This window comes from Pinus tabuliformis, chromosome 5_2 (assembly GCF_031772625.1).
Source record: "Pinus tabuliformis cultivar Carrire ecotype Pingquan chromosome 5_2, CPIR1, whole genome shotgun sequence".
In the NCBI taxonomy this organism is placed as follows: domain Eukaryota; kingdom Viridiplantae; phylum Streptophyta; class Pinopsida; order Pinales; family Pinaceae; genus Pinus; species Pinus tabuliformis.
In genome coordinates, this window is record NC_142306.1 from 244,674,383 (window position 1) to 244,700,518 (window position 26,136).

At 37.0% G+C, this 26,136-nt stretch overlaps 1 protein-coding gene across 2 annotated transcripts in view; it reads right to left on the bottom strand.

Annotated features, from left to right (window-relative positions):
• LOC149158450 (P-loop containing nucleoside triphosphate hydrolases superfamily protein) overlaps positions 1-26,136 on the bottom strand; it is a 159,991-nt gene that overhangs the window by 34,811 nt on the left and 99,044 nt on the right. For both annotated transcript variants that reach the window (XM_089436225.1, XM_089436224.1), the window contains exons 13-14: positions 9,564-9,746; positions 8,319-8,414 (exon numbers count right to left, since the gene is read on the bottom strand). In XM_089436225.1, the coding sequence (XP_089292351.1) occupies positions 8,319-8,414; positions 9,564-9,746 (279 nt within the window). The remainder of the gene's footprint in view (positions 1-8,318; positions 8,415-9,563; positions 9,747-26,136) is intronic.

Sequence of the window (26,136 nt, forward strand, 5' to 3'; positions counted from 1 at the left end):
GCCACATAGGACAGGGAAGGCACGAAAATATGGGTGTTCGACACGTGACGGGGTGACCCCCACTCAAAACATGACACAAAGGACATGCTATATGTTATATATTAAAAAATATGGCAATCCCGTATTTGAACTAAAATATTTTTTAGTTCAAATTTCAGATGCACTGCTAAATTTAAGATTTCAAATTTCAGGGAATCTAAAGCCAGATCTAAGGTTGAAAACAACTTTCAGGGCATCTAAACCCAAAGCTAGATCTAAGGTTGAAAACAACTAGAACCTTTCAGGGCATCTAAAGCCAGATCTAAGGTTGAAAACAACTTTCAGGGCATCTAAAGCTAAAGCTAGATCTAAGGTTGAAAACAACTATAACCAACATCGGAACAAATTCATACCTCCGTCAACCAATCAATCAGAATTGCCCTCATCTTCTCATTAATTTCAACCATTAATTTCAACCTGCCTTGTCTTGCCCTCATTTTCTCATTAATTTCAACCTGCCTTGTCATATAATAGGAAGGTACACAGCTCATGTTCTGGACATACAAGAGATGGCCACTTTTTACTTGAAAATAAAATAAAAGCATTCACCTTTACATTCACAAAAAAAGGCAATCTGATAGAAAAACATACCTCAATCTGATAGAGAGACATACCAAGATAATGTCAAAGTTTATAAATTTCTAATTACAAGTAACCCAAGAGCCAAACATCAAGGAATATGCCACGCAGATCTATGGGGGATTGGAAACGCCGGAATATGCCACGCAGATCTATGGGGATTGGAAACACCACTAGCGAGAGAAACAAATGAGAAATACCTGGAGAATTTGGGACGTTGTAGTAGACCTTCATCACAAACCGCCCTGACCATTATACTCTGGGATGCATATTAAAATTTGAAGTTGTATATTGAAATACAAAAACATTCACCTTTACATTCAAAAAAATGCAATCTGATAAAAAGACATACCTCAATCTGATAGGGAGACATACCAAGATAATGTCAAAGTTTATAAATTTCTAATTACAAGTAACCCAAGAGCCAAACATCAAGGAATATGCAGATCTATGGGGATTGGAAACACCACTAGCGAGAGAAACAAATGAGAAATACCTGGAGAATTTGGGACATTGTAGTAGACCTTCATCACAAACCACCCTGACCATTATACTCTAGGATGCATATTAAAATTTGAAGTTGTATATTGAAATACAATTTTAATTTGGGACGTTCTAGTAGACCTTCATCACAAACCACCCTGACCATTATACTCTAGGATGCATATTAAAATTCTAAGTTGTATATTGAAATACAATTTTATCCTAATTTGTAAGGTTTCTATCAAATATTTAAATATAAAATATGTAAATTATAATTTAATTAAATTTTTAATAAATGATAATGATGATTTTTTATTTTTGGTCCCCCTGCTTCCACGGCGTGACTGTGCAGCCCCCTTCCGATTGCTGGAGCAATGGACAAGGAAAATCGCGCGGCTCCCTTTGACTATCCTCGGACCAGGGCTTCCAGAAAGGAAGGGACGACACCAATCAGATGCATGCCGCCCCTGCCCACTAGACAAAGGCCGGATTCGAAAATCTATCAAGGCATTTGCCTTCCCTCTCCTCAGATCGGTTGGGGGAAAAGGCTTTCAGAATCATCCGCAGCTTTCCAGATTCAAATCAGGCTCCTTTCAGGCAAAACTATGCTTCAATGGGTTTGCCAGACGGATCTAGTGCGGAATCTCAAGCATGCATTGGACATCAAATTGGGGATCCCCTCTGCAGCCCAACGGCTTCTCTACGAAGGTAAACATCTTGAGGATCTCTTTCCTATTTCTTTTTATGGCATTGAGAAAGACGCATCTATTATCCTTTCCCTTCGTCTTAGAGGAGGAGCTGGGGGAGAGCCTTCCTCAGCTAAGGTTTTTTCGTACAAAGATGCAGTCCATGGCAAGCAGACTGAAAAGACAGATCCACCAATACAGACTTCACCCAAGCCTTTTTTGGTTGACAAAGTGGAGGAGATCCCCTCAGTTGAAATCTCCTACCCTGATCTTGAAGACGAAACCCAGAAATTTGCTGAAAGAGCCATCATCTGCAGATTCAATGGGCTCTGGCCGCGCTCACAGGATCTTTATGCCTGGATCAAAGACAACTGGACTGATCGTTGTAAGGTTTATTTCTGTGCAAAAGGATATTTCATAGTGCTGTTTGATGACCTAGAGCATTGCTACAACGCCCTAGACGAAGGCCCTTGGTTCATGGGTTCAGCTGGCCTCTTCCTAACTCCATGGTTCCCAGATTTTGACCCAGCTTCAGCAGTCATCACCAAGGCCCCGGTATGGATCAGGCTTCCAAATCTCCCAGTTCACCTGTGGCGTACAGAAGTATACAGGCAAATAGGCAATGCCTTGGGAAGCTTTCTGACGGGAGATTACAAGAGAGAGAGGCAGGGTCTCTATACATACGCCAGAGTTTGTGTGGAGCTTGATTTAAGTAAGGGATTGCCAGAGTACATCAATCTCAAGATCAAGGACGTTATCTGGACCCAGTTTCTAGAGTACGAAAACACTGCCTTCAGATGCCGCCATTGTCACCAAACAGGGCACCTTCATAACTCTTGCCCATCGCTGTCAGCAAGAGCGAAAAAGGGCCTCTTTGCTCATACTAAGCCCAAGCGTTGGGCTCCCTGCCCACCGCCGCCCCCACCGCCGCCAGCCGGAAGCTCCAGCCCCCCAAGTATGGAAAAGGAGGAAAGAGAGTCAGAACCAGATCAGACGTCGCAGCCGATGGAACCGCCCACGAACAATATGGAGCACACCCATGTCTCAGCAAATTCCCAGAAACGTCCCCATGAGACTTCCTCCTCTGATTCAGAGAAGGAGTCCCCAATGATAGAGAACTCCAGTCTCCAAGTTGTTCTTGCCCATCCGCCCCATGAGGGCTGGACAAAAGTTAACAAAAAAAAAGGGAAAAAACATTGTGGGGTAATCACTGTCCCGCTGGGGTAATAGCCTGACAGTTCGTATTTGCTATTGAATCTTCTGATGTGGCTGAGTTTGTATCTTCCTTCCGAGACCGAGGTTGATGATTCTATCATTTCCGGTCTGTCGGTCTTTTGTCCTTCCTGTAGCTCTGTGATTGTATCTTTCTTCCGGGACCGAGGTTGATGTATCCATCATTTCCGGTCTGACGGTCTTTTGCCTTTCCTGTTTGTACTATATTTATTTTTCTTAATAGATTTAGTCTTTACCGAGCAAAAAAAAAAATGATGATTTTTTATTTTATTTCCAGGATAAGATTAAAAAACAGTTATTTTATTATATTTGTGTGATTTTATGTGATATAAAATATATATTATATATAACCTATTTAATTTAAAGATATATAAGAAGAGGTAGTTTCATTTTATCTCACCTCCTTCATAATTTCATTACAATCTATAAGTATTTTTTAATAACACCATAAATAAGTAGCATATGGAAAAATTACATCTCTACCAAAAAAAACCTTAAAATAATGTACAAAAACGTGTTCACATAAACAACAACTACTACATGGATATATAATAGGTAACCTCTAGATACATTACTATTATCTACAAAATATCCATATTCAAAATACACATAATTAATACTTTCAAGTGTAACTCATTATCATCCACCCTTGCTTTCAACAATGTCCAGACATTCTTCCACATCGCCCTACTATTATTTACAAAATATTCATATTCAGAATACAGATAACTAACTATTTCAATTCTAATTCATTATCATCCACCATTGTTTTCAACAGTGTCCATTCACATGTTGCAACAGTCTATGCCTTACCCCATTTCTTTTACAACATCAAGTACAAAATTAATATATATATATTATAAATCTCAGACAATCCAGTTTAGTTTATTCTTATCTTCTCTCTTTTAACCTTTTGAACTTTGTACAACTAATCACTTCCAAAAAACAATTACAAAACTCCATTATAACCAGTTTTTAGGGAACATAAGAACAAGAACATGTATATTTTTGATATATATCTGCTGGGAAGCTACGCTGCGCTGCATCACAACTGCATCGTTCTATCTATAAATATTTAATAAAATGTGGCTTTCATATTTCATGAATGACTTACAATGCCTCATGATATAGACCAGTTGCAGCCGAGTGATGATATAAACATTTAAATGTTTATACGTATGTTTAAACAGTGATGATATAAACATTTAAAAAAAATAAAATATGTATATCATCACTGTTTATACGTAACATTTAAAAAAAAAAAAAATATGTATATCATCACTGTTTAAACATACGTATAAACATTTACTGTTTAAACATACGTATAAACATTTAAATGTTTATATCATCACTCGGCTGCAACTGGTCTATATCATGAGGCATTGTAAGTCATTCATGAAATATGAAAGACATTACGATGCAGTTGTGATGCAGCGCAGCGTAGCTTCCCAGCTGATATATATCGAAAATATACATGTTCTTGTTCTTATGTTCCTTAAAAACTGGTTATAATGGAGTTTTTGTAATTGTTTTTTGGAAGTGATTAGTTGTACAAAGTTCAAAAGGTTAAAAGAGAGAAGATAAGAATAAACTAAACTGGATTGTCTGATATATATATATATATATATATATATATATATATATATATATATATATATATATATATATATATTTATTTTGTACTTGATGTTGTAAAAGAAATGGGGTAAGGCATAGACTGTTGTAACATGTGAATGGACACTGTTGAAAACAATGGTGGATGATAATGAATTAGAATTGAAATAGTTAGTTATGTGTATTCTGAATATGAATATTTGTAAATAATAGTAGGGCGATGTGGAAGAATATCTGGACATTGTTGAAAGCAAGGGTGGATAATAATGACTTAAACTTGAAAGTATTAATTATGTGTATTTTGAATATGGATATTTTGTAGATAATAGTAATGTATCTAGAGGTTATCTATTATATATCCATGTAGTTGTTGTTTATGTGAACATGTTTTTGTACATTATTTTAAGGTTTTTTTTGTAAAGATGTAATTTTTCCATATGCTACTTATTCATGGTGTTATTAAAAAATACTTATGGATTGTAATGAAAGAGGTGAGATAAAATGAAACTACCTCTTCTTATATATCTTTAAATTAAATAGGTTATATATAATATATATTTTATATCACATAAAATCACACAAATAAAATAAAATAACTGTTTTTTAATCTTATCGTGGAAATAAAATAAAAAATCATCATTATCATTTATTAAAAATTTAATTAAATTATAATTTACAAATTTTATATTTAAATATTTGATAGAAACCTTACAAATTAGGATAAAATTGTATTTCAATATACAACTTCGAATTTTAATATGCATCCTAGAGTATAATGGTCAGGGTGGTTTGTGATGAAGGTCTACTACAACGTCCCAAATTAAAATTGTATTTCAACATACAACTTCAAGTTTTAATATGCATCCTAGAGTATAATGGTCAGGGTGGTTTGTGATGAAGGTCTACTACAACGTCCCAAATTCTCCAGGTATTTCTCATTTGTTTCTCTCGCTAGTGGTGTTTCCAATCCCCATAGATCTGCATATTCCTTGATGTTTGGTTCTTGGGTTACTTGTAATTAGAAATTTATAAACTTTGACATTATCTTGGTATGTCTCTCTATCAGATTGAGGTATGTCCTTTTATCAGATTGCATTTTTTTGAATGTAAAGGTGAATGGTTTTGTATTTCAATATACAACTTCAAATTTTAATATGCATCCTAGAGTATAATGGTCAGGGCGGTTTGCGATGAAGGTCTACTACAACGTCCCAAATTCTCCAGGTATTTCTCATTTGTTTCTCTCGCTAGTGGTGTTTCCAATCCCCATAGATCTGCGTGGCATATTCCGGCGTTTCCAATCCCCCATAGATCTGCGTGGCATATTCCTTGATGTTTGGCTCTTGGGTTACTTGTAATTAGAAATGTATAAACTTTGACATTATCTTGGTATGTCTCTCTATCAGATTGAGGTATGTCATTCTATCAGATTGCCTTTTTTTGTGAATGTAAAGGTGAATGTTTTTATTTTATTTTCAAGTAAAAAGTGGCCATCTCTTGTATGTCCAGAACATGAGCTGTGTACCTTCCTATTATATGACAAGGCAGGTTGAAATTAATGAGAAGATGAGGGCAAGACAAGGCAGGTTGAAATTAATGGTTGAAATTAATGAGAAGATGAAATTAATGGTTGAAATTAATGAGAAGATGAGGGCAATTCTGATTGATTGGTTGACGGAAGTTTGAATTTGTTCCTATGTTGGTTTTAGTTGCTTTCAACCTTAGATCTAGCTTTAGCTTTAGATGCCCTGAAAGTTGTTTTCAACCTTAGATCTGGCTTTAGATGCCCTGAAAGGTTCTAGTCGTTTTCAACCTTAGATCTAGCTTTGGGTTTAGATGCCCTGAAAGTTGTTTTCAACCTTAGATCTGGCTTTAGATTCCCTGAAATTTGAAATCTTAAATTTGGCAGTGCATCTGAAATTTGAACAAAAAATATGAAATATATAAAACATTTATATGATGATGATACAAGTTCAATCACACAACTAATGCATATAACCAAAATATCGTTGAGTGCAATCCATCTCTGAACCAAAAATTCATCAACAAAGAGGCCATAAATGGCCTGTAGAGTCCAAAAAAATCATGCTACAACAAATAACTAGTACTACATATCATCAAAATCATTGCCTATAATGTGATCGTCATCATCAATATCACTCTCTAAGCATTAAAATAAGATAGAGAAAGCTTAACATGTCAAATCAAGATTTTGTGAGTGATGGATACATTTTTACTAGGGTTAGGACAAAGGAGTTCAACAATCAATGCCACCAACATCAAGGTAGATAGAGGGCTTGGCCCTCTTCATTAAATGTCAATTCCATACCCTCATACACGAAAAACTGCAATGGAAATACTGCAATCTCCCTAATCTTGAACTCCTAAAAACTATTAAGTCTACTAAATTTTTGAGTGGGACCTAAAATTCTACTTTCTCCTATGAAACTCGATGACGTTGAAACCACTCTCAAACATCCTGAATCAATTAATCGTAATGTTAAAAATGAAGTAAAAGGATTTTTACTTTAAGAATTTAACATTGCCATTGATTGCTTAGCACTAGCAGGGCTTGAACAAATCCACTTCCCAACACTTGTAGTCCCTTCTAAAATTGCTTAATCGCCCTTAGTTGCACGCTAAACCTTTGAGAGCTCCAAACATGTGACCGAATTGTGTGAGAATGAGGCAATAAATCAATTTCAAGATGTTTTTGCCACTGGACACATGTCCAAATTTCGGGACACCAGTAGAGCTTATGGCCAAAACCAGTCAAACTCATGTCAGACGTGTGTCACCCACATGTCGTGTCTAGCATGTGTCACCCAGATGCCTAGGAACCAAGCTCTGACATTTGCAAATGTTAGTAAACCTTGGTTCTAATCAATGTTGCGAACTTCAGTGCCACGATAAAATCAGCAGCGGTGTGGAGAAAGAAAAAATCATAAAAATCGAAAAAAAAAATTAGCAAACATCGACAAAATTGAAAAAATAAAAAAGCCCAAGAAATTACTTTACAAACAATTTTGGGCGCGGACTGCTGATTTTTTTCCATCGACTCACGATAAAATCACAATTTTTCATTGGAGAAAAGATCGCCAAAAAAATTGGGGCCCTGAAAAAACTACGATTTTCAGATTTTATCGCAATGTTCCCAACACTGGTCCTAATACCATCTAATGTTATCCACACACACATAGCAAGATGTTGTCAAGAGTGGATGACCATGCAACCAATTAGCATTAGGTTAAGAAATATTTAAAGCCTAATTAACACAATTCATGCCTAAACCTCCTTTATTAATAGGACATAAATTTATTACATAATATCCTCCTACACTTTTTTTTTAATTCTAATTTTAAAAACAAACAAATACAATGACATGATTGATAGACTATCTTAATTCTATGAATATGAACAGTCTAATAAAACAACCATATGACCATTAGATTACGTTAATTCTGTCAACAAGATTAGTTTTGTAAAAGATTAAAGTGTGGGTGATTTTGCTAAAGGAACAATATAATTCAAAAAATCATAATATCTATCAGTACAAACTTTTTATCAACAAATAAAAATCCAATAAAGCAAAAAATGCAGTCAAACATCAATTCTTGCTTTCAAATTTGAAAGCAAGAAATGTGATATCCAATGACTTTGATTTTGAGGATAAAAACAACTTACAAGAGAGACTGAAGCACCAGTGCTATAAGCTCTTCCAGTTCTTCCAATGCGGTGTATGTACCCTGAAGGGTTTAGAGGCATGTCAAAATTTATGACCTGCCAACGAGGTCATTTAAAAGGAGCCAATTAGATAAAGGAAAAGGCAGAAAAATTGCCAACTGCTAAAGTTGATGCAAAAGAAAATTCCTCAATAATTTATATAGACATCGTAAAGCAAATTGCTTCTTTTTCAACCATGGATCATGGATAAAGATGTTTTGAGTTATCATGGATAAAGATTGTATGCAAGCTTTAGCCCTCATATATCATCCATCAATATTTAGGACTCAAGGAATCAAAATAATAGCCAAATAACCCTTATTAAGTAGAAAAGAACACTCAATTCTACTGTAAATGTATCATGCATGCTCGTGAAATACTAACAGGGTAAATTTTGATAGGTGCCTCAATATTGAACAAGTAAAGAAACTTTTCCAAAGTTTATGGGGAATCGGCAATGATACAAACCACTGATTCAAGGTCATATATTATATTTCTATAGATGATAACTCCAATCAGAAAGTCATCCTAGGGCTAGAGCTTATACAATGCATGTTCTATGCTGAAAGTATTTCAACCATTAATCCAGTCAACCATGGATCATGGATAAAGATGTTTTGAGTTATCATGGATAAAGATTCTATGCAAGCATTAGCCCTCATATATAATCCATCAATATTTAGGACTCAAGGAATCAAAATAATAGCCAAATAACCCTTATTAAGTAGAATAGAACACTCAATTCTACTGTAAATGTATCATGCATGCTCGTGAAATACTAATAGGGTAAAGTTTGATAAGTGCCTCAATATTGAACAAGTAAAGAAACTTTTCCAAAGTTTATGGGGAATCGGCAATGATACAAACCACTGATTCAAGGTCATATATTATATTTCTATAGATGATAACTCCAATCAGAAAGTCATCCTAGGGCTAGAGCTTATACAATGCATGTTCTATGCTGAAAGTATTTCAATCATTAATCCAGTCGATCCCGCACCCCCCCCCCCCCCTGAATAAGAGAGCATAAATACAGATAACTTTAAAGCAAATGGGGAATGACTAAATGGTTATATCTCATTCTAGCATAAAAATCAAGTTTCAACGAATGTTAATGACAAGACAAAAATGCAAGCTCAAAGTATAAATCTATATCAAATGAAACAATAATCAGTGTCCTGAATTCCACGTTTGCAATGCACATACTGTGTGAACGTTTTTGAAGTCAATTCCTCTAACAACTCCAAATTCAGAATCAAATGATCTTTTGTGTCGTTTTCTTGATCGTTTGCGATTGGCCATTCTCTCTTCAATAGGTCCATTCTCAACTTTTTCTGGTTTGCTATCATCTATTGCTATCAAATAATCAAACAATCCAGCATTGAACTCCTGCAAAAATGCCAACATTAGATATAGAGAGTATAAAGATCTGTTCAAATAATCTTTCTGTCCAACCTTGACTCAACATCTCAATTCTCCAGATTTACGTTATTCATTATCAGTTCTCTTAATTTATATTATGCAAATAAATAAACTGGCCATAAAACAAAACAAGAGAAACTAAGGCATAATATATTTATGCTTCTATGTACAAAGAAGCACTTGGAAATCTACAAGCATATACAAGTGACATATTTTTCCTCTGTGCTTTAGAAATATATATAATAAGATACAGAAACCTTTTGAAGAATGTAGCGAAGGAGCTTAAAGCATAATACTTAAGTTTCCTGAATGGGAAAATGGGTACACATTTCAGAAAAGCCATTTTCAAAAGTTTAGGAAATGGGGAAACAGCAGTATTATATAGAGACATTCTATTTAGAAAAGTTAACAACATTTCAGTGTTCGTAGATAAGGAATCCATTACTAAACAAAATTTGGACTGAACACAAATTCACACGGATCACCATTAGAGAAATTTGTATGCAGTGTTGAGCTATAGTAGCTCAGGAGGTATTCTTCACTAGCTCGGTGCCTTAGCTTGTGTGTAATGTTCCCAAGGAATTAATTGCCCCAAGGGACGAAGTAGCCTATCAACCCCTATAGGATATAGTCCTCGATAAAGGGGAAAACCCCAAAATACCCAATGTTTGGGCAAGTTTGGGGCAGCTAGGGCAAAAAAGCCCAAAGTTGGGGTTTGATGTGAACCTCACTCAATTAATTAAGGAGAAAAATCCCCTCAAGGAAATCTATAAATACAAGAGGGTTGGATTCATTTGGATCATTATTGGATTGGATTATTTGTCTCTGTTTTCTTTGACCCTGAGGCTCTGAGGATTTTAAGACCCCATTTTTTTCCTTGGACTTGTTTCGGTGGAGGTGATCCCACCCTACCAAGTCACTTCTCCTTTTATGTTAAAATTGGCAACTAGGGCCAAACTCTATGTGTGTCATCTTATTTATGGTAGCTGATATTTTTCTTGGATCCCTCTCATCGAGAGGTGTAGGATTGATCTAAAAATCATCCGATTCCAATAAGTATTCATGGAGTTATGAATTTATTTGCATTATAAGACAATTCGTCAAGGTCGGCCAGCAACTAAAAAACACCCACATGTGCTCAGCGTTTTAGTATAAAAGGAGATGAATTGAGAGTCATTTCACACACACTTCACTCTTGATTTCTCTCCACTCGCTTTGGGTTTTAGTGGAAGAGAAATCTAGGAGAGGAAGCCCTAATGGAGATCAGATCTCAGCCATGGAAAGAAGCCGTAGACGCAGTCCTAAAGAAGCCCTAACGTTGTCCTAAGGAAGCCTTAAGGCTGTCCTAAGGAAGCCTTAAGGCTGTCCTAAGGAAGCCCTAGATGCCATCCTAAGGAAGCCCTAGACGCAGTCCTAAAGAAGCCCTAATGTTGTCCTAAGGAAGCCCTAGATGCTGTCCTAAGGAAGCCCTAGACGCTGTCCTAGAATACCCTAGATGCAGTCATCTAAATGAGGTTTGTTCACACTAGGGTAGGCCGCATTTCACAAGGGAAATTTTAGGCCGGATTTGAGGACAGTTAGGGACTGTTGTGTGCCCTAACATGTCCCAGAAATTACAGCAGTAATGAGGTGACAAACAGCAGTGTTTGTATGGTGTGTTGGCAGCAAAGGAAGATGGGACAGCAAGGTCACATGGTGCTGCAAACACAAATGGGACAGTAAGCAATCATAGGAGCAGCAGTCACTAACAGTGGGACAGCAGTGCTAGGAATGTGACAGCAAGGTGACCCATGAAGTTTGAATGCATGATAGTGCAGCAAGATGCATGGGCAGCATGATAGCAATGATGGCATGGTACAGCAATGTTACAATGACAGCATGATAGCAACAATGTTACAATGACAGCATGATAGCAGCGATGTTACAATGATGGCATGGTACAGCAATGTAACAATGGGTCAGCAGCAAAGGCATGCTTACAATGAAACAGCAGCATCGTAAGCAAGGTGCAGTAAGCACATGGTGGCAAGCATGGTGCAACAAGCACATGGGACAGTATGGCAAACATGGTGCAACAATGGCACATGATGGTACATGATGCAGTACAGCAATGGGTATAGTCATGATTGATGAAGCATGATGAGATCCAGCATAGTGATGATGTGTGCAGCATGGTGCAACACAGTGAGGTGTAGCATGATGATGAGGAGCAGCACAATGATAGGTGTAGCATGTTGATGGAGTCACTTGGGAGAATCAGTTGAAGCAGCATGTCTCCAACTGAGTTCAGCTACCTCATGTATCATCTACTTAGAGATGATCGATGCTTTTATTTAGATAAGTCAAAAGAGATAACTTTTGTGATATATGTATTATCTCTCTCTCTCTCTTTGTTGAACTATTGAAGAACATATAAGAAGAATTGATCAAGGGTTTCTCCACATTAGGGTTTGTCCCTGGCTAGCACCACATCTTGTGTCCTCTTGTCTTGGCTCGTCTTCTGCGATTTATGTTTATGTTCCATCTGCATTTTACTATTATGTTGATGTGATTGCTAATGGAAAAGATATTGAGCTAACTGTGAAAATTGAAATAAATTGCTCTAAGCATAGAACATACCTAAAATTAACCTTTTATCTTTTCCTTTTTTGTTCTAGCAATATGAAATTCATCATACAACGAGCGGCCAGGCATCTTGAAACAAATCTGTGAGGCATGAACGAATTTCTCTAAGGTTGATTGTCTAGACAAATCGTAGTTCTGGTGGTCAAATCCTTTTGAAAACTCACCTGAAGCATGCCACATTTTCCCTAAGGCTGGTAAAGTGAAGTACTATTGGTTTTAGGCGAAATTTGTTAGTCTAAGTCACATTGAAATCAGCCCATGTGCACTATGGCATAGAAGGTTTGGCCATCTTCATTTCAAAATCCTTCCAACTCAAAGTTCTATAGTAGAAGGAATCCCCGAATTGAAAGAAGATCATGAAGGAGTATGCAAAGGATGTGCATTGGGTAAGAATACGAAGAGACCATTTGGAAGCAATGTTTCACGGCCAAAAGAAATCTTGGTTCTTATTCATTCCGTTGTTTGTGGTCCTATGACTCTAAAATCACTTGGAGGTCATCTATATTATGTCACATTTATAGATGATCATTCAAGGAAAACTTAGGTTTACTTAATGAAATCCAAGGACGAAGTATTTACAAAATTTCAAGAATTCAAAGCTGAAGTAGAAAACCTTATAGAAAGGAAAATCAAGATACTAAGATCCGATAATGGAGGAGAGTATACATCCAAGGAAATTATAGCTTTCTGTGACGAATCTGGGATTAAGAGGGAGTTGATAGTCCCATATAATCTCGAACAAAATGGAGTTGCAGAGCAAAAAACCCATTTAATTGAAGAAAGTGTAAAAGCAATGTAGCATGATCAAAATTAACTGAAATTTCTATGGGGAGAAGCCACGAAGACAGTTGTATATATTAAAAATTGAAGTGCCCAGGGGACCTAAAAGGGACTACTAAAGGGACAACTGCTAGGTCAAAGGCAATGATGGAGACTTCGCCCACTGTCAACTCAGCTAAGACTCCCTACTCTTTACGGACTTTCACCGATGGGAGGAGACCGATATATAGAAAGTCACTTGTGAAGGATGAATCAACAATGGATGTGAAGTGACATTAATGACCCTTTTCCTATAAGGAGGTTAAGAATGGAGCTTGCTTGCTCCCAATCAAGGTACAAAGTTTTCTAGGAGAAGGACGTGAAGATTTAAGGGCTAAGTGTAAGGAATATGCCTTGTAAACGAGTTTCCCAATCCCTAAAATCCTATTTAACTTGACTTCCCAAGTGGTTATTGAAGAATTAACTTTTCAAAGGTATGGGACTACACAGGACCAAGTGGACCCAGCCTAGGTTAAGGGGAGGGAGTTTAGCAACCAATTATGATCTTAACCCGAACAAGGAAGGGGAAAGGATCAAAACAAGAGCTTTCACTTAGAGGTGTCAAATTGATCCTATCAGGTACTAGCCTATGGAACACCAAGGAAAAGTTTGATCTCAGAGCTAGTGCTTGGGATATCTCACAATCCCACCATCGGAATTTCTTCAAATTTGGAGGAAACCTTGAGGACACACCAGTGCAGTAGAGGATACAAGATCGAACTTTTTTTATGTTTACTTTATCAGGAAAGTGATGCCCTAGGTGGCCCAGCATGGCTAGACCTAGAGTGAAGAAGGAAAGGTGAACAAAAATGGTTCTTTGAGTGACCACCTATTGGTAGACCAGTGCCTAATCCCCTGGGGAGAATGGAGTCTAGGAGAATGATGAGAAAGGACTTTGTTTCTCGGTCAAGGAGGCCTCAACGACTACTTCACTTGGTCGTTAGGGCAAGAAGAAGTGACCTTAAAGATTTATACTTTGCTTTGCAAAAAGAGATGGTTTATCAAGATAAATTCAATGGTAGAATTATCCCTAGGTGTTAATTTTAGGTATGTTCTATGCTTAGACTCTAGAGCAATTTATTTCAATTTTCACAGTTAGCTCAATATTTTTTCTAGATTAGCAATCACATCAACGTTAAATTAAATTATAGATAGAACATAAACATAAATTCTTGAAGACAAGTCAAGACAAGAGGACACAAGACGTGGTTCTAGCCAGGGACAAACCCCAGTGTGGTGAAACCCTTGATCAATTCTTCTTATATGTTCTTCAATAGTTCAGTAGAGAGAGAGAGACAGTATATTTACAACAGAAGTCAACACTTTGACTTATCTAGATAAGAGCATAGATCATCTCTAAGAAGATGATACATGAGATCAGTTGAAGACATGTTGCTTCAACTAATTCTCCAAGGTGACTCCTTCACATATCATTATGTTACATCTCGTCATCATGCTGCACCTCATCATGTTGCACCATGGTGCACCCTATGCTGCAATGTTGTCCCATGTGCCATTGTTGAACCATGTTGTCATACAACATGTCTCATGTGCTTACCACAGCTATCCATGTTGTCCATGCTTGCCATGTTATCCATGCTTTCCATGTTGCACCATGTTGTCCATGCTTGTTGTCCCATTGTGCCACTGCTGCACAATGTCATTGTTGTCCTGTCCCATTGTGCCATTGCTGCACAAAGTCATTGTTGTCCCATTGTGCCACCGCCTCATTGAACATTGTGGCACAATATCATTGCTGCTAGTACCGATGTCCCATCACGGCTTGTTATCCTAACAAACCAACATACTTACGTTGCTCTAAATATGTATGTACCATTTCCTAGTTGTCCTAGTTTTATTCCTGTAACAGCTATACCTAACAGTCATGCCCAAAACACTGTTGTTCTGGGCATATGGCAGCTCTTAACACTTCCTTCAGCTCACAGTTCTAGGGTCCTTGACTGCAGCAATCTTGGACTGGTTAGGGTACTTCCAACAACCCTTCAATCTGCCTAGAAGTGCCCTCCTTTACTGCAGTTGCCCTTCTAAGAAAGGAGGAGACCCTATAATGCATTTTCTGGGCAGTCTATCCCTCGTCAACAACTTCGGCTTTCCTTTGTTTGTCGCGGCTTGCTATATCAACTCTACTCTTGACTGCGGCAGCCCAACACTTTTCCAAATGATCCTAAAACAGTCCTTATTGTTGCGGCGTAAGGCCTACGGTTAGGGCACACCTGGACAGTGACTAAGGCACAAACTGAACTGTGGATTTAGCCTCATACATCAGCGTTTAGGGCTTGTCTTCCACATATAATTAGGCCTCATCCTCGGCTGTGGCTAGGGCACGTTGAGACCTCCTTTATACATCATTCGTTTGCTTCTATAGTGTTGTGTTAGTCCTTCTATTCTCTACGGCTAGGGCACAACATGACCCTCCTTTCTCTGCGGTTAGATGTCTTTTCCTAGGACGGCGTTTAAGGCTTTTAAGGACAGTTGCTTAGGGTCTCTTCTAGACCTACGTTTAGAGCAGTTAGAACTTCTCCTTGTTGTGCTATAAAAGTCTCTTCCATGACTGCATTAAGGCTTCTTCATTGACTGCGTTAGGGCTTCTTCATTAGGGCAGCTTAGATCTTAGGGCATTCCCTCTAGATCTCTCCTTCATCAAAACCCAAAACAGAATGAAGAGAGAGATCACAATAGTATGAGTGTGTGCAAATGACTTGAAGGCCACCTCTATTTATACTAAAATGTTGAACACAAGTGGGGGCAGTTTGGTTGTTGGCCGACCTTGTCGAATTGTCTTATAACACAAATAAATTCATAACTCCATGAATACTTATCGGAATCAGATGATCTTTAGATCAATCCTACACCACTCAATGAGAGGAATCCAAGAAAAATATCAGTTGCCATGAATAAGATGACCCACATAGAGTTTGGCCTTAGTTGCCAATTTTAACACTTGGAGATTTCATTCAACATTGCATTGCCCATACATTGAGAGATGTTATATAGAAACAATAATTCCACAATTTCGCAATTATGCAATGCAGCAATTAGCCCTAGTATAGTGAAAATCCCATTCCAATGCATATGACAAAGTAAAACAAGAATAGCATTAAATGTGTGTACTTACATGTAAGAGAACATATCCAACCATCAACATATTTGCCAATAAAGAAGCTCCAAGATAAGAAAGTCCAATCCAAACATCAAAATTCATCCATGCTCCAATTCATCCTCCAAGAAGGAAGTGTGAAATTCTCAAGAGAGAATGATCCAATCCATGTGATGATACAAAATGAATTCATGTCTCTCGTATTTATACACTCATTAGGAGTTTGAATTACCTAATTTGAGCCTACATTAGCCCATCAAATAAAAATAATGTGCAAATAACTGACTTTTGGTGACAGGCCACCAAACTAGCTCCTAAACAAAATAACAAGCCTCTCAAGAGATCGAATAATCAATAATGCATGTCGTTGGTCTCTCTAAGAGGTTTCATGAAGTCCATAAGGGCCAAAATGATGATTTGGACTTCCAAAAGTAATGGAAAAGGGGTTGGCCCCTTGTTCTCCACATAATAAACCTGTGGTGTTCCCAATGGCAGTGAGGGCACACAAGTGACTTCGTGGGTCTCCAAGTACGTCGAAGATGTTTGCATATCATTTGTAAGGGCTCAGATGATGGTGTAAGTGATGCCACATCAACATACAAGTCCTTGGTCATCTGCCAAGTGTGTGGTACAATGTGGGGTTTGTTGGGCAAAGGTGAACCAGGTGCATCTTCCAAATCCAATTGGTGAATCTCAAGAAATCTCTTAACATCTCTAGGGATCCATGGAGTGTTGTCTACTGTTGTGGAGGCCCATGGCTCTCAACACACACCCTACATGTGTCAATGTAGCCCTCTGGAAGGTTAGGACCTTGTATAGGGAGACCAAACCCAAGATGGAGGCCACCTGCAATTCTGCGTAATATCCAATGCATCCCCTAACCTTCTAGTACAACAAGTCATCAAGGAACTCGAGTAAAAGAGCTTACAAACCATGGAGAACAGGTGGGGGCTTCATAAGAGCATGCCCTTCCATAGTGGGCTTTGGCATGTGCTAATGTCTCCAAGCTCCAAATGCGGTTAACCAAGTATCCTATTAGGTGGTTTCTGCTTCTAAAGGGGATAGTATGTCCAAGGTACATCCTTCAAAGGGTGGTGGCATGTGACAAAGAGATGAATGGAGTAGGGAATGAAGAGAGCAGCCTTGGGTCACATGTTGGGATACAAGGGTAGCTAATACAAGGGAAACCCATACTTGGTTATATAATGTATAGGAGGGAGCAGGGTTGCGAGGGAGCGCTCCCCCGCCCTCTCGCTGCCGCTCCCAATTCGCGGTCCGAGCGAGAGCGTCTCAAGAGCGCTCTCCCTAAAAAAAACACTCCCTGCATTTTCGGGAGCGTTTAGCTTTTTCTACAAAAAAAAAAATCGCAATAATGTTCCAAATGCAATTTGTTTTCAAAGAAACAAATCAGTTTTGAGTGGGGCAGCTTAATGATCAAGCCTATGGCCCTAGTATTGATATGTGATTCATGGTAATGTTAAATTCTTAAAGTAAAAGTGACATTCTCCTTAACCTTCATTTTCATCCTTTTACTTAAATTTTTAACATTACCATGAAATGACTCAGGATGTTTAAGAGTGGTTCCGACCTCACTGGATTTCATATGGAGAAATTAGAATTTTAGATTTCATTCAAAATCCAACAGACTTATCAGTTTTTCAGGATTTCAAGATTGGGGATTTGCAATGTGTCCATTCAATTTTTTCATGTAGTAGGGTATGGAACTCGTATTTAATCAAGAGCATCAATCCCTCTATGTACCTTGATGTTAGTGACATTGGTTGTGGAACTCCTTTATCATGACCCTCCTAAAAATGTGTGCATCACTCAAACAAAATCTTGACTTGACATGCTATTCTTTTTCTATCTTATGTTAATGCTTAGAGGGTAATATTAATGACAAGATCCTGATTTTCCAACAAGACTAAAAAATTAGACATTTCTCGTGGTGGCAAGACACCCAAGCATAAACAATAGATAATAGATTTACTTGTATTTTCTAGTTTCTAGTAGTTTTTATAGCTATTGACTCTTTCATATTAATTATGATATTTTTTTAAACAACATATAACAATTTAAGTTTGAAGTTGGCAATTATAACTCATTAGTAATGAATTATGAATATGATGCTTCATGAAAGTTGAAAGTTGTTTCATTTCATGTTAGATATTATTTGTTGTAACGGTTACACTTAGCTTACAAGTACAACTTTGGTGATCAATAATGATAAATGTTATATATTGAATTTGAAAGCTTGAAACTTTAAGATTGATGAATCATGAGACTCAATATGTTGTATGTTACTATGTTACTAACTTGTGGACGTGGTTGATGAAGATTATAGCTTCTAGATGATTGTTGTTATATGGTTCAATCTATGTTTTTTATGTTTTTTATATATAATTCATCATCCTACATGTTTTTGTTGACAAATATGTATCAAAATATAAAAATTATATATATTATATGAAAAACACTCCGGGATTCGCTCCCAAACCGGGAGCTTCTGAAAATGTCACTCCCGCTCTCAAGTAACCCTGGGAGGGAGCAATCATGGTACATGAGGTGCCCTGGCCTTGATTTTTCCACCCTTCTTTATATGTCTTTTGCCTTTTATGATTGTTCTTTAATTGACTGCTCGAGGCACATGATGTGTGAGATATAGCAGTGGATACCCCCTTTAACATAGGGTGGTTCAGTCCCCACCAGGGGTTGGGACAATCATGGGTTCGTGAATGACAAAGGACGCTCATCTAGGGCTTGTAGGAACTAGAGTGATGGCCATGATGATGGGGTAGATCTCATAAGTTGGCTTTTGCCCACGTGCTAAATGTGTTTGTCTCGGCCATCGTTTGCATTTTGTGGTAAATTTTCCTGTTGAATGTGGCCAATTATGCTTCTACTTTTCTTTTCAACTCCATCAATCTCCAGAGCATCATTCCAGGCCCAACCCAAGATGTGGCCAAGGGGAAGGGGAAGGTTAAACCTATGTGGACCCAAGTGGGAGAAATGATGAATGGGGTTATGATGAGTGGAAAGGGAGTAATATATATGGATGAGGGAGTGGGACCATGAAACCAAAATCGAGGTTTCCCATGTAGTACCATCCCTAAAGCCCAAGGGCTAGTAAAAGATATTCCACGGGACTAGGGTGCAAGCTTAACATCTAAAAGAGATCTAGGGAACAAGAGCATAGACCTAGCCTGCTCTTTCCGTAGAATTCCCCCATTAATCCATGCCCAGAAGTATCCATGACAAGCAAACTACAATACTCAATTACCAAATGACAAGGCGTATATTTAGGTTCGAGAGTCCCACCTTCAAACATACGATCATGGCAGGTGGGCGAGGAACTACATGGCTGGCTCAAGTGGCATGAAATGGCACAACGAGCTAGTTGGCGGCTGCAAGGGGCTGTTGGTTGTTGGCTAAGGACCACCTTGGACAAAAAAATCCCCTAGGGATATCACCCACAAAATGGTGGGTAACACCTCCAAGGACTCCAATGCTCCTCCTAAGCCATGTGCTCCACTAGATCCACTTCCCCTACATGGCCACTATCAAAACATAAAGGTAAGGAGTGCCCAAGTCAACTCCATGCCTCCATGCACACACACAAGCTACCCATCCCTGTCTAGGGCTCAACACCCTCCCTTTCGTTTTATATTATGTGGGCAATTTGGAAAACGAGGAACTCGATCATTTCTTAATATATGCCCCCAATATAATGAGAACAAGTATATAGATTGTGGCTTATTTTAGAGAGATGGGTCGTATAGATAAAAGTATAAGAAAAATATTATTTCTTTGACACATAACCATCTACAATTTCCTACTGGCTACTTTGACGGGGAGACATAATCAAACAGATGTGGCTACAGAGGCCTAATCTTCCTAGAGAGAAATCTATGTTATAAATTGTATTGGGGTGGAGGAAGAGGAAAAAATTCAAAAGCTGAGCTAATTGCACTTTGGGGAACTTTAATTTTTGCTAAGAATGTGGGGGTGACTTCTCTGAACGTATTTGGGGATTCAAACACTGTGGTAGAATGGGCAAATGAGCAAGGTGCTTTAAATGCCTCGTCATTGGAACATTGGAATGACAAGGTCTATGCTTTTATAAATTCCTTTAGTTTTATTTCCTTTACGCATATCTATAGGGTGAACAATCATGGGACAGATGATATGTCTAAAAAGGGCTAGGATATACAACCAGGGATTATCTACATTGAATAATATGAAGAAGATGCTCTCATAGTTGTTGGGAGATTTCCTATTTTCTAATATTCTGGGGAATATGTTATTTGTTTGTTGTTTTGTATTTTGTAGTTTGTGTACAGTGGAATATGGTGGTTATCTTTTGAATTTTTTGCTAAATATGTAGTTATGATCCATAAGTGGTAATTTTGATATTTGCTCATGTGATGTAACAGATTAGAGCACATAGTGTTGTTTGTGCACATATTTTGTATGATGCTTAAAAATAGTGCACATACGTTCTTAATGTAAACTCTTATAATTTAATATAAGATGTTAGTTTTTTCTTTTTGAAAAAAAAAACCTCCTTTGGAACGTCAAACACTCTTCCTCCAATAGAAGTTTTTCTTTAAGAAAGCAACCTACCCCATGTGGCTAACATGTACAATGTTACCAAGTTGTAAGAAGATCTCAAACACTCCACGGAAGAATGTCATGCAAGCATCAAATTGAGGTCAAACAATCACTGAGTAAGCCATCTCCAATGTATAGAGGCAAATCCATCATAGACCATCCAAGGGTTGATCATACACCATGTACAACAAAACTCAAGAAACACCACACAACATGGTCTAATACCTTTGGAGTAAACCCAAAGGCTAATGTTATAAACATAATAATTTAATTAATGATAAGTTAATTAGTTAACGAAAAGATGTATCTTCTCAAAAAGACACATCCATTAGTACGAAAAGGTACCTAGCCTAGGTATTTATGATTGGGGGCCTCATTGTAATATCATCTTATCAATCATTTATCTATCAACATATTTATACATCTACAAAAATAAATCTATATTCACAATACAAACAGGGATTGTTTGTTACACTAGTATCAGAGTCGAGCTCGTTCGCTGCCAATTGTTCCACGTCAATCCACAGCCATACAAACTACCAATTGTACGTTGTTTTCATTCATGTACTAAGGTCCATACGTTTTTCCATACAATCAAATCACCAATTCACCGTACATTTCGTACTAGCCATACAATCCACTGCACCCAACGATTTAATGATTTGAATTGTATGTACAGAAACATTAAATAATTAATCAACACCCCACTATGTGAGCCATTGTGCACCCTCATTGTCGAAGTCACCACACATCCCCACCGTCATTCCACATGTACATCAATCGTCGTTGTACAATTCACTAATCAATTGCTCTGTCACATTCGTACACTTTTGCGTCCTAACAATTCATGCCACTAGCTTCCGTGATACACACTATGATGTACAAGCCACTACCAGTGTCACTTTTCCATCGTTGTACAATCAGCGAATAAATTGATAGGGTGCCCAACTCATAGGGTTTTGTCCGTAAATTGACTATTAAAAGTGACTTTATAATCATTTATTTAAATAAAATGAGCAAAATTGGGGAAAAAATTACTTTAACAAACAAATACTTATTTATTTATTTATAATATTTATTTATTTATAAAATTAATTAACTAATAACCAAAAAGAGAATATATATATATATATATATATATATATATATATAGATATCAAAAATGGAATCGATAATTAGGCCCGGAGTATGCCCTAAAACTGCTTATGCTTGGCTATGAGCTTATCTTCCTCAGATGTAAGGAAACATGTTAACGACCCAAGACCCAGAGGCATCTAGCAGGAGTGAAAGCCTAACCCCTTATAGACCAACAGTGGGTTATTCCAGGTGGTGTGGTTTTCCTTGAATAATGGTGATGAGTAAGCCTACATTCGCGGATAGCATCCAATGATGGTTGCCCTCATTGTTGGTTTGACAACTGAGTTATGATAGGTTTATCCACTGAAGAAAAAAAATGGAATCGATAAGAAAAATTACAAAGAATTATTTGTAGAAGATAATCGATATTGAGATGAGATCAATAGCATGAAACATCATCAATTTCGCTATAATCTGTCTGTTCTATGTTTTGGAAGGTTTTCCAGCATATTTTCTGGTCTAATTTGTCTAAAATCAGGCAAGGATTTATTGGAATCACAAGTTTGAGATGTAAACTCTCCACAATCTCAGTGCCCCAAGGGTTTTTCAGGGTGTTGAATCTATATATGCAGTGAAAAACTCATTTTAAACAATAAAAATTAAGATTTGAACTTTTTTCGTTTCTGCGGGCTCACTCAAGCACCCAAGAAGGGTGTGGGACCATTCTATGGCCAAAAAGATTTAATCTACCACAACATTTTAACTCTAATCACTCCACAAACTAATTTATCTCTAATCAATCCATGCTCTAGTTCTACTAAAAAGCACCTTGCTTTATTTTTGTTAATGAAGATGAGGATGACTAATGAGGATTATAAGATATGTAATTGTACTCGTCATTAGCTCATGTTTTATTTCATTTTCAGCACATATAGCCCCGTATAAAGGCTGCTTTTGGATGTAAAACCTCATGTATAAAGGTTGATTTTCGATTATTGGATGTACAGCCTCATCTATAAAAGATAATTTTAGATTTTGAACCATGTAATCATCTACGAGAGTTACTACAGACTGGGTTTCCTTCTAAAATGTCATTGATGTGTCTCATTCTTTTTTTCTTGCAAATAACGCATTATTAACTTATTTGTAAAAAAAAATCACACACACACACACACATATAATGATGTTTTGACTAACGTTTCCATCTTCTGTGGGTCGTGGTTCCAGCCGTACCTATTTTGGAAACTTCCAGACGTTTCAGCGTTTTGTGCAACCTAACTTATAACACATAAGAGGTAAAATGCAGGCAAAGAAGTAGAATTGCAACCAGAAAAGAAAGAAGAAGAAGACAAACAAAGCAGTCCACAGAAAAAGCCACAATGGTTTTACAAAGCTATTTATGATGTGAAGCCAGATGAGATGCAACACAGAGAACTTAGAACAACATACAGATCACTATATCAAGTAATATTTCTTTGATATGTGAAGCTGTCAATTCTCATGATCCTTTTTCTTTTAAAGGCTAGTGAAAAGCAGAAATGGATAGAGAAAATGCATGTAGAACTGATGCTTTGATGTAAACGAGACTTGCAAGTTGGTAGATATTCCACCAAATAAAAATGTGAAAGGTTACAAATGTATGTACTGAATGAAATTTGAAGTAAAAGGTCAAGTTGATAAGTACAAAGCTGAGCTACATTCAAAAGGACATGCACAGTAGGAAAGCATAGACTATAAAAACACTTTTGCTCCCATTACCAAGCCAAACACCATAAGACTGTTGTTGCACATTCCATCACAGTTTGCAGGGCAAGTCCACCAAACAAATGTAAAAGTGCATTCAAGGACATGTGGAGGGACGCAAAATAGGATATTTGTGGTTTTGTTGGCAAAGACAATTAATAAATAAATTGGTAAGCATGTTGATCATACAATTTAAAGCAAGTCCCTTGAGCATGGTATGAATAGATTGATCAATAACTCAAATCCAGCAGATTTTAAAAAAGCAAATCAAATGGGAATCTTTATATTAAAGCAAAAAAATATGAAATCACTGTTATGGTGGTCTCGGTTGATGATTTGATATAGGTAACAGTACTAGGTTGACGAATGAAGAAAAAGGTAATGTTTGTAAACCTTTGGCATTATAATTTAGGATTTCTGCATTATTGTTTAAGAATTGATATTTGGAAACTGAAAGAAAGAATAATTACTTCATGATCAAAATTGCATAAAAAATTTCAAAATGGAGAATTGCAATCCCAGTAGAATACCAATAGAGGTAGGATTGAAACTTTCAAAATATCACAAGTCAAAAGATATACATGAAACAATGTGTAGTCAGCTTTAAGGAGTTTGATTTATCTTACAACAAGGAGACCTGACATAAATTTTGTAGCTGGCATGTTGTCAAGAAATTTGGATTGTCCCAAGATGGTGAATTTGAATACAGCAAATAGATCTTTCAGGCACATTAAAGAAACTTTTCATGGTTGAAATACATCCTAAAAGAATGAAAATTTCAGGTTCAGCAGTTTTTCAAATGTAGATTGGGTAGGAGAAATTCATGGAATAAAATCAACAGCAGGTTATGCTTTCAATCCTGGATGTGGCTTTTGTTAAAATTTGGGTACCAGAGGACAAGTGGTTCCCTAAGGCTTTGATCTTTGGCCTTGGGAAAAGTGTCCAAATTTATTTGTACTTTTCTCCTAAGGTGACTTTGTAAGTGGTAAAATCAAATTAATTTAAAAGTGACTTTACAAGTGGTAAAGTCAATTTAATTTAAAAGTGACTTTATAAGTGGTAAAGTTACATTCTAATTTAAAAGTGACTTTATAAGTGGTAAAGTTACATTTTAATTTAAAGGTGACTTTATTAATGTCAATGAAGAATTAGAAAGTGAAAAAGTGACTATGGAAATAAAAGGCTAAGTGGTTCTTTATTTAAGTGAGTGAGTTAAAAAATAGAAAGTGAGAATTAAATACACATTTATTCTCATCCCTAGATCTAAATGAATCTCAGCCATTAGATGTTAGGGTAACCCAAGAGGTCATTTAGAGAGTAAAAGGAGAAGAGAAGAGGAAAAGATCAATTCATTCTTTTATGAGCATTTGAGAGAAAGAGAAGAGAGAGCAAGGAGAAAATTTCTGAGCAATGAGAAAGTGAAGGAGAATGGCAAGAAGAGATTTCAGCAAATCTGGGCAGCAGTGTTTATTGGCACGTATCCCAAGGAAAAATTGTACAGCAGGATAAAGGCATGGATTTCAACGAAGAGGGACAGCACAGAAATCAAGGAAGATGGACAAAAGCAAGGGCATGAATTTCGAGGCAATTGTACCACTGAAATCTGTACAGTCCGTACATCAAGTTCTAGGCACATTTTTTTGAGGCAATCCGTACAGCGTTTATTGTTGTTTTATTGCTAGAAAATTTTATGTTTTCGCTCTTTGCCGATTGGCACAATTTTTGAGGTGTAATCAACCACGGAAATCGAGATAAGTTGTAATTTGTGGTTTCTGGAATTTTTACTGCGTATTTCAGTTTCTCTGTAAAAGCATTTTCAGAAATAAAGAAGAACTCTCAAACTGGTTTTCCCCAAGAGTTGTCGGGGATTTTTCCATGGTCACATTGACCAAAAATCACTGTGTTATTTTTTGTGTGTGGCTGTCATAGTTTTGTTGTGTATTATTTCTGCAATTTCAGCAGTGGTGAAATCTCTAAATTTGTGTTTTTAGAAAATATTGTCATTTCCAAATTTTAGAATTTTTTATCATGCTTGGATTTAAAACTAAATGCACGGAGTGATAAGGAAAACTGATAACCGGAGTGGGGGTTGAAATTTCTTCAACTTCAATTCTTAGATTAATATAAAGCAAACTTCAGTTGCACTTACATTAATAGAAGTGCAATATAAAACAGTAGTCAGAGCAAATTGTGAAGTAGTTTGGTTACATAATACATTTTGTTAAGTTCTTAACTAAAATTGCACAGCGGAAACCATCACACATTGGACACATAATTTACCCTAGAAAACCCACAAAAGGAAAAACCAGAAAACATGTTTTGCTAAGAACTTGGGCTCTCGCACAAGAGATAATGGCCCAACTA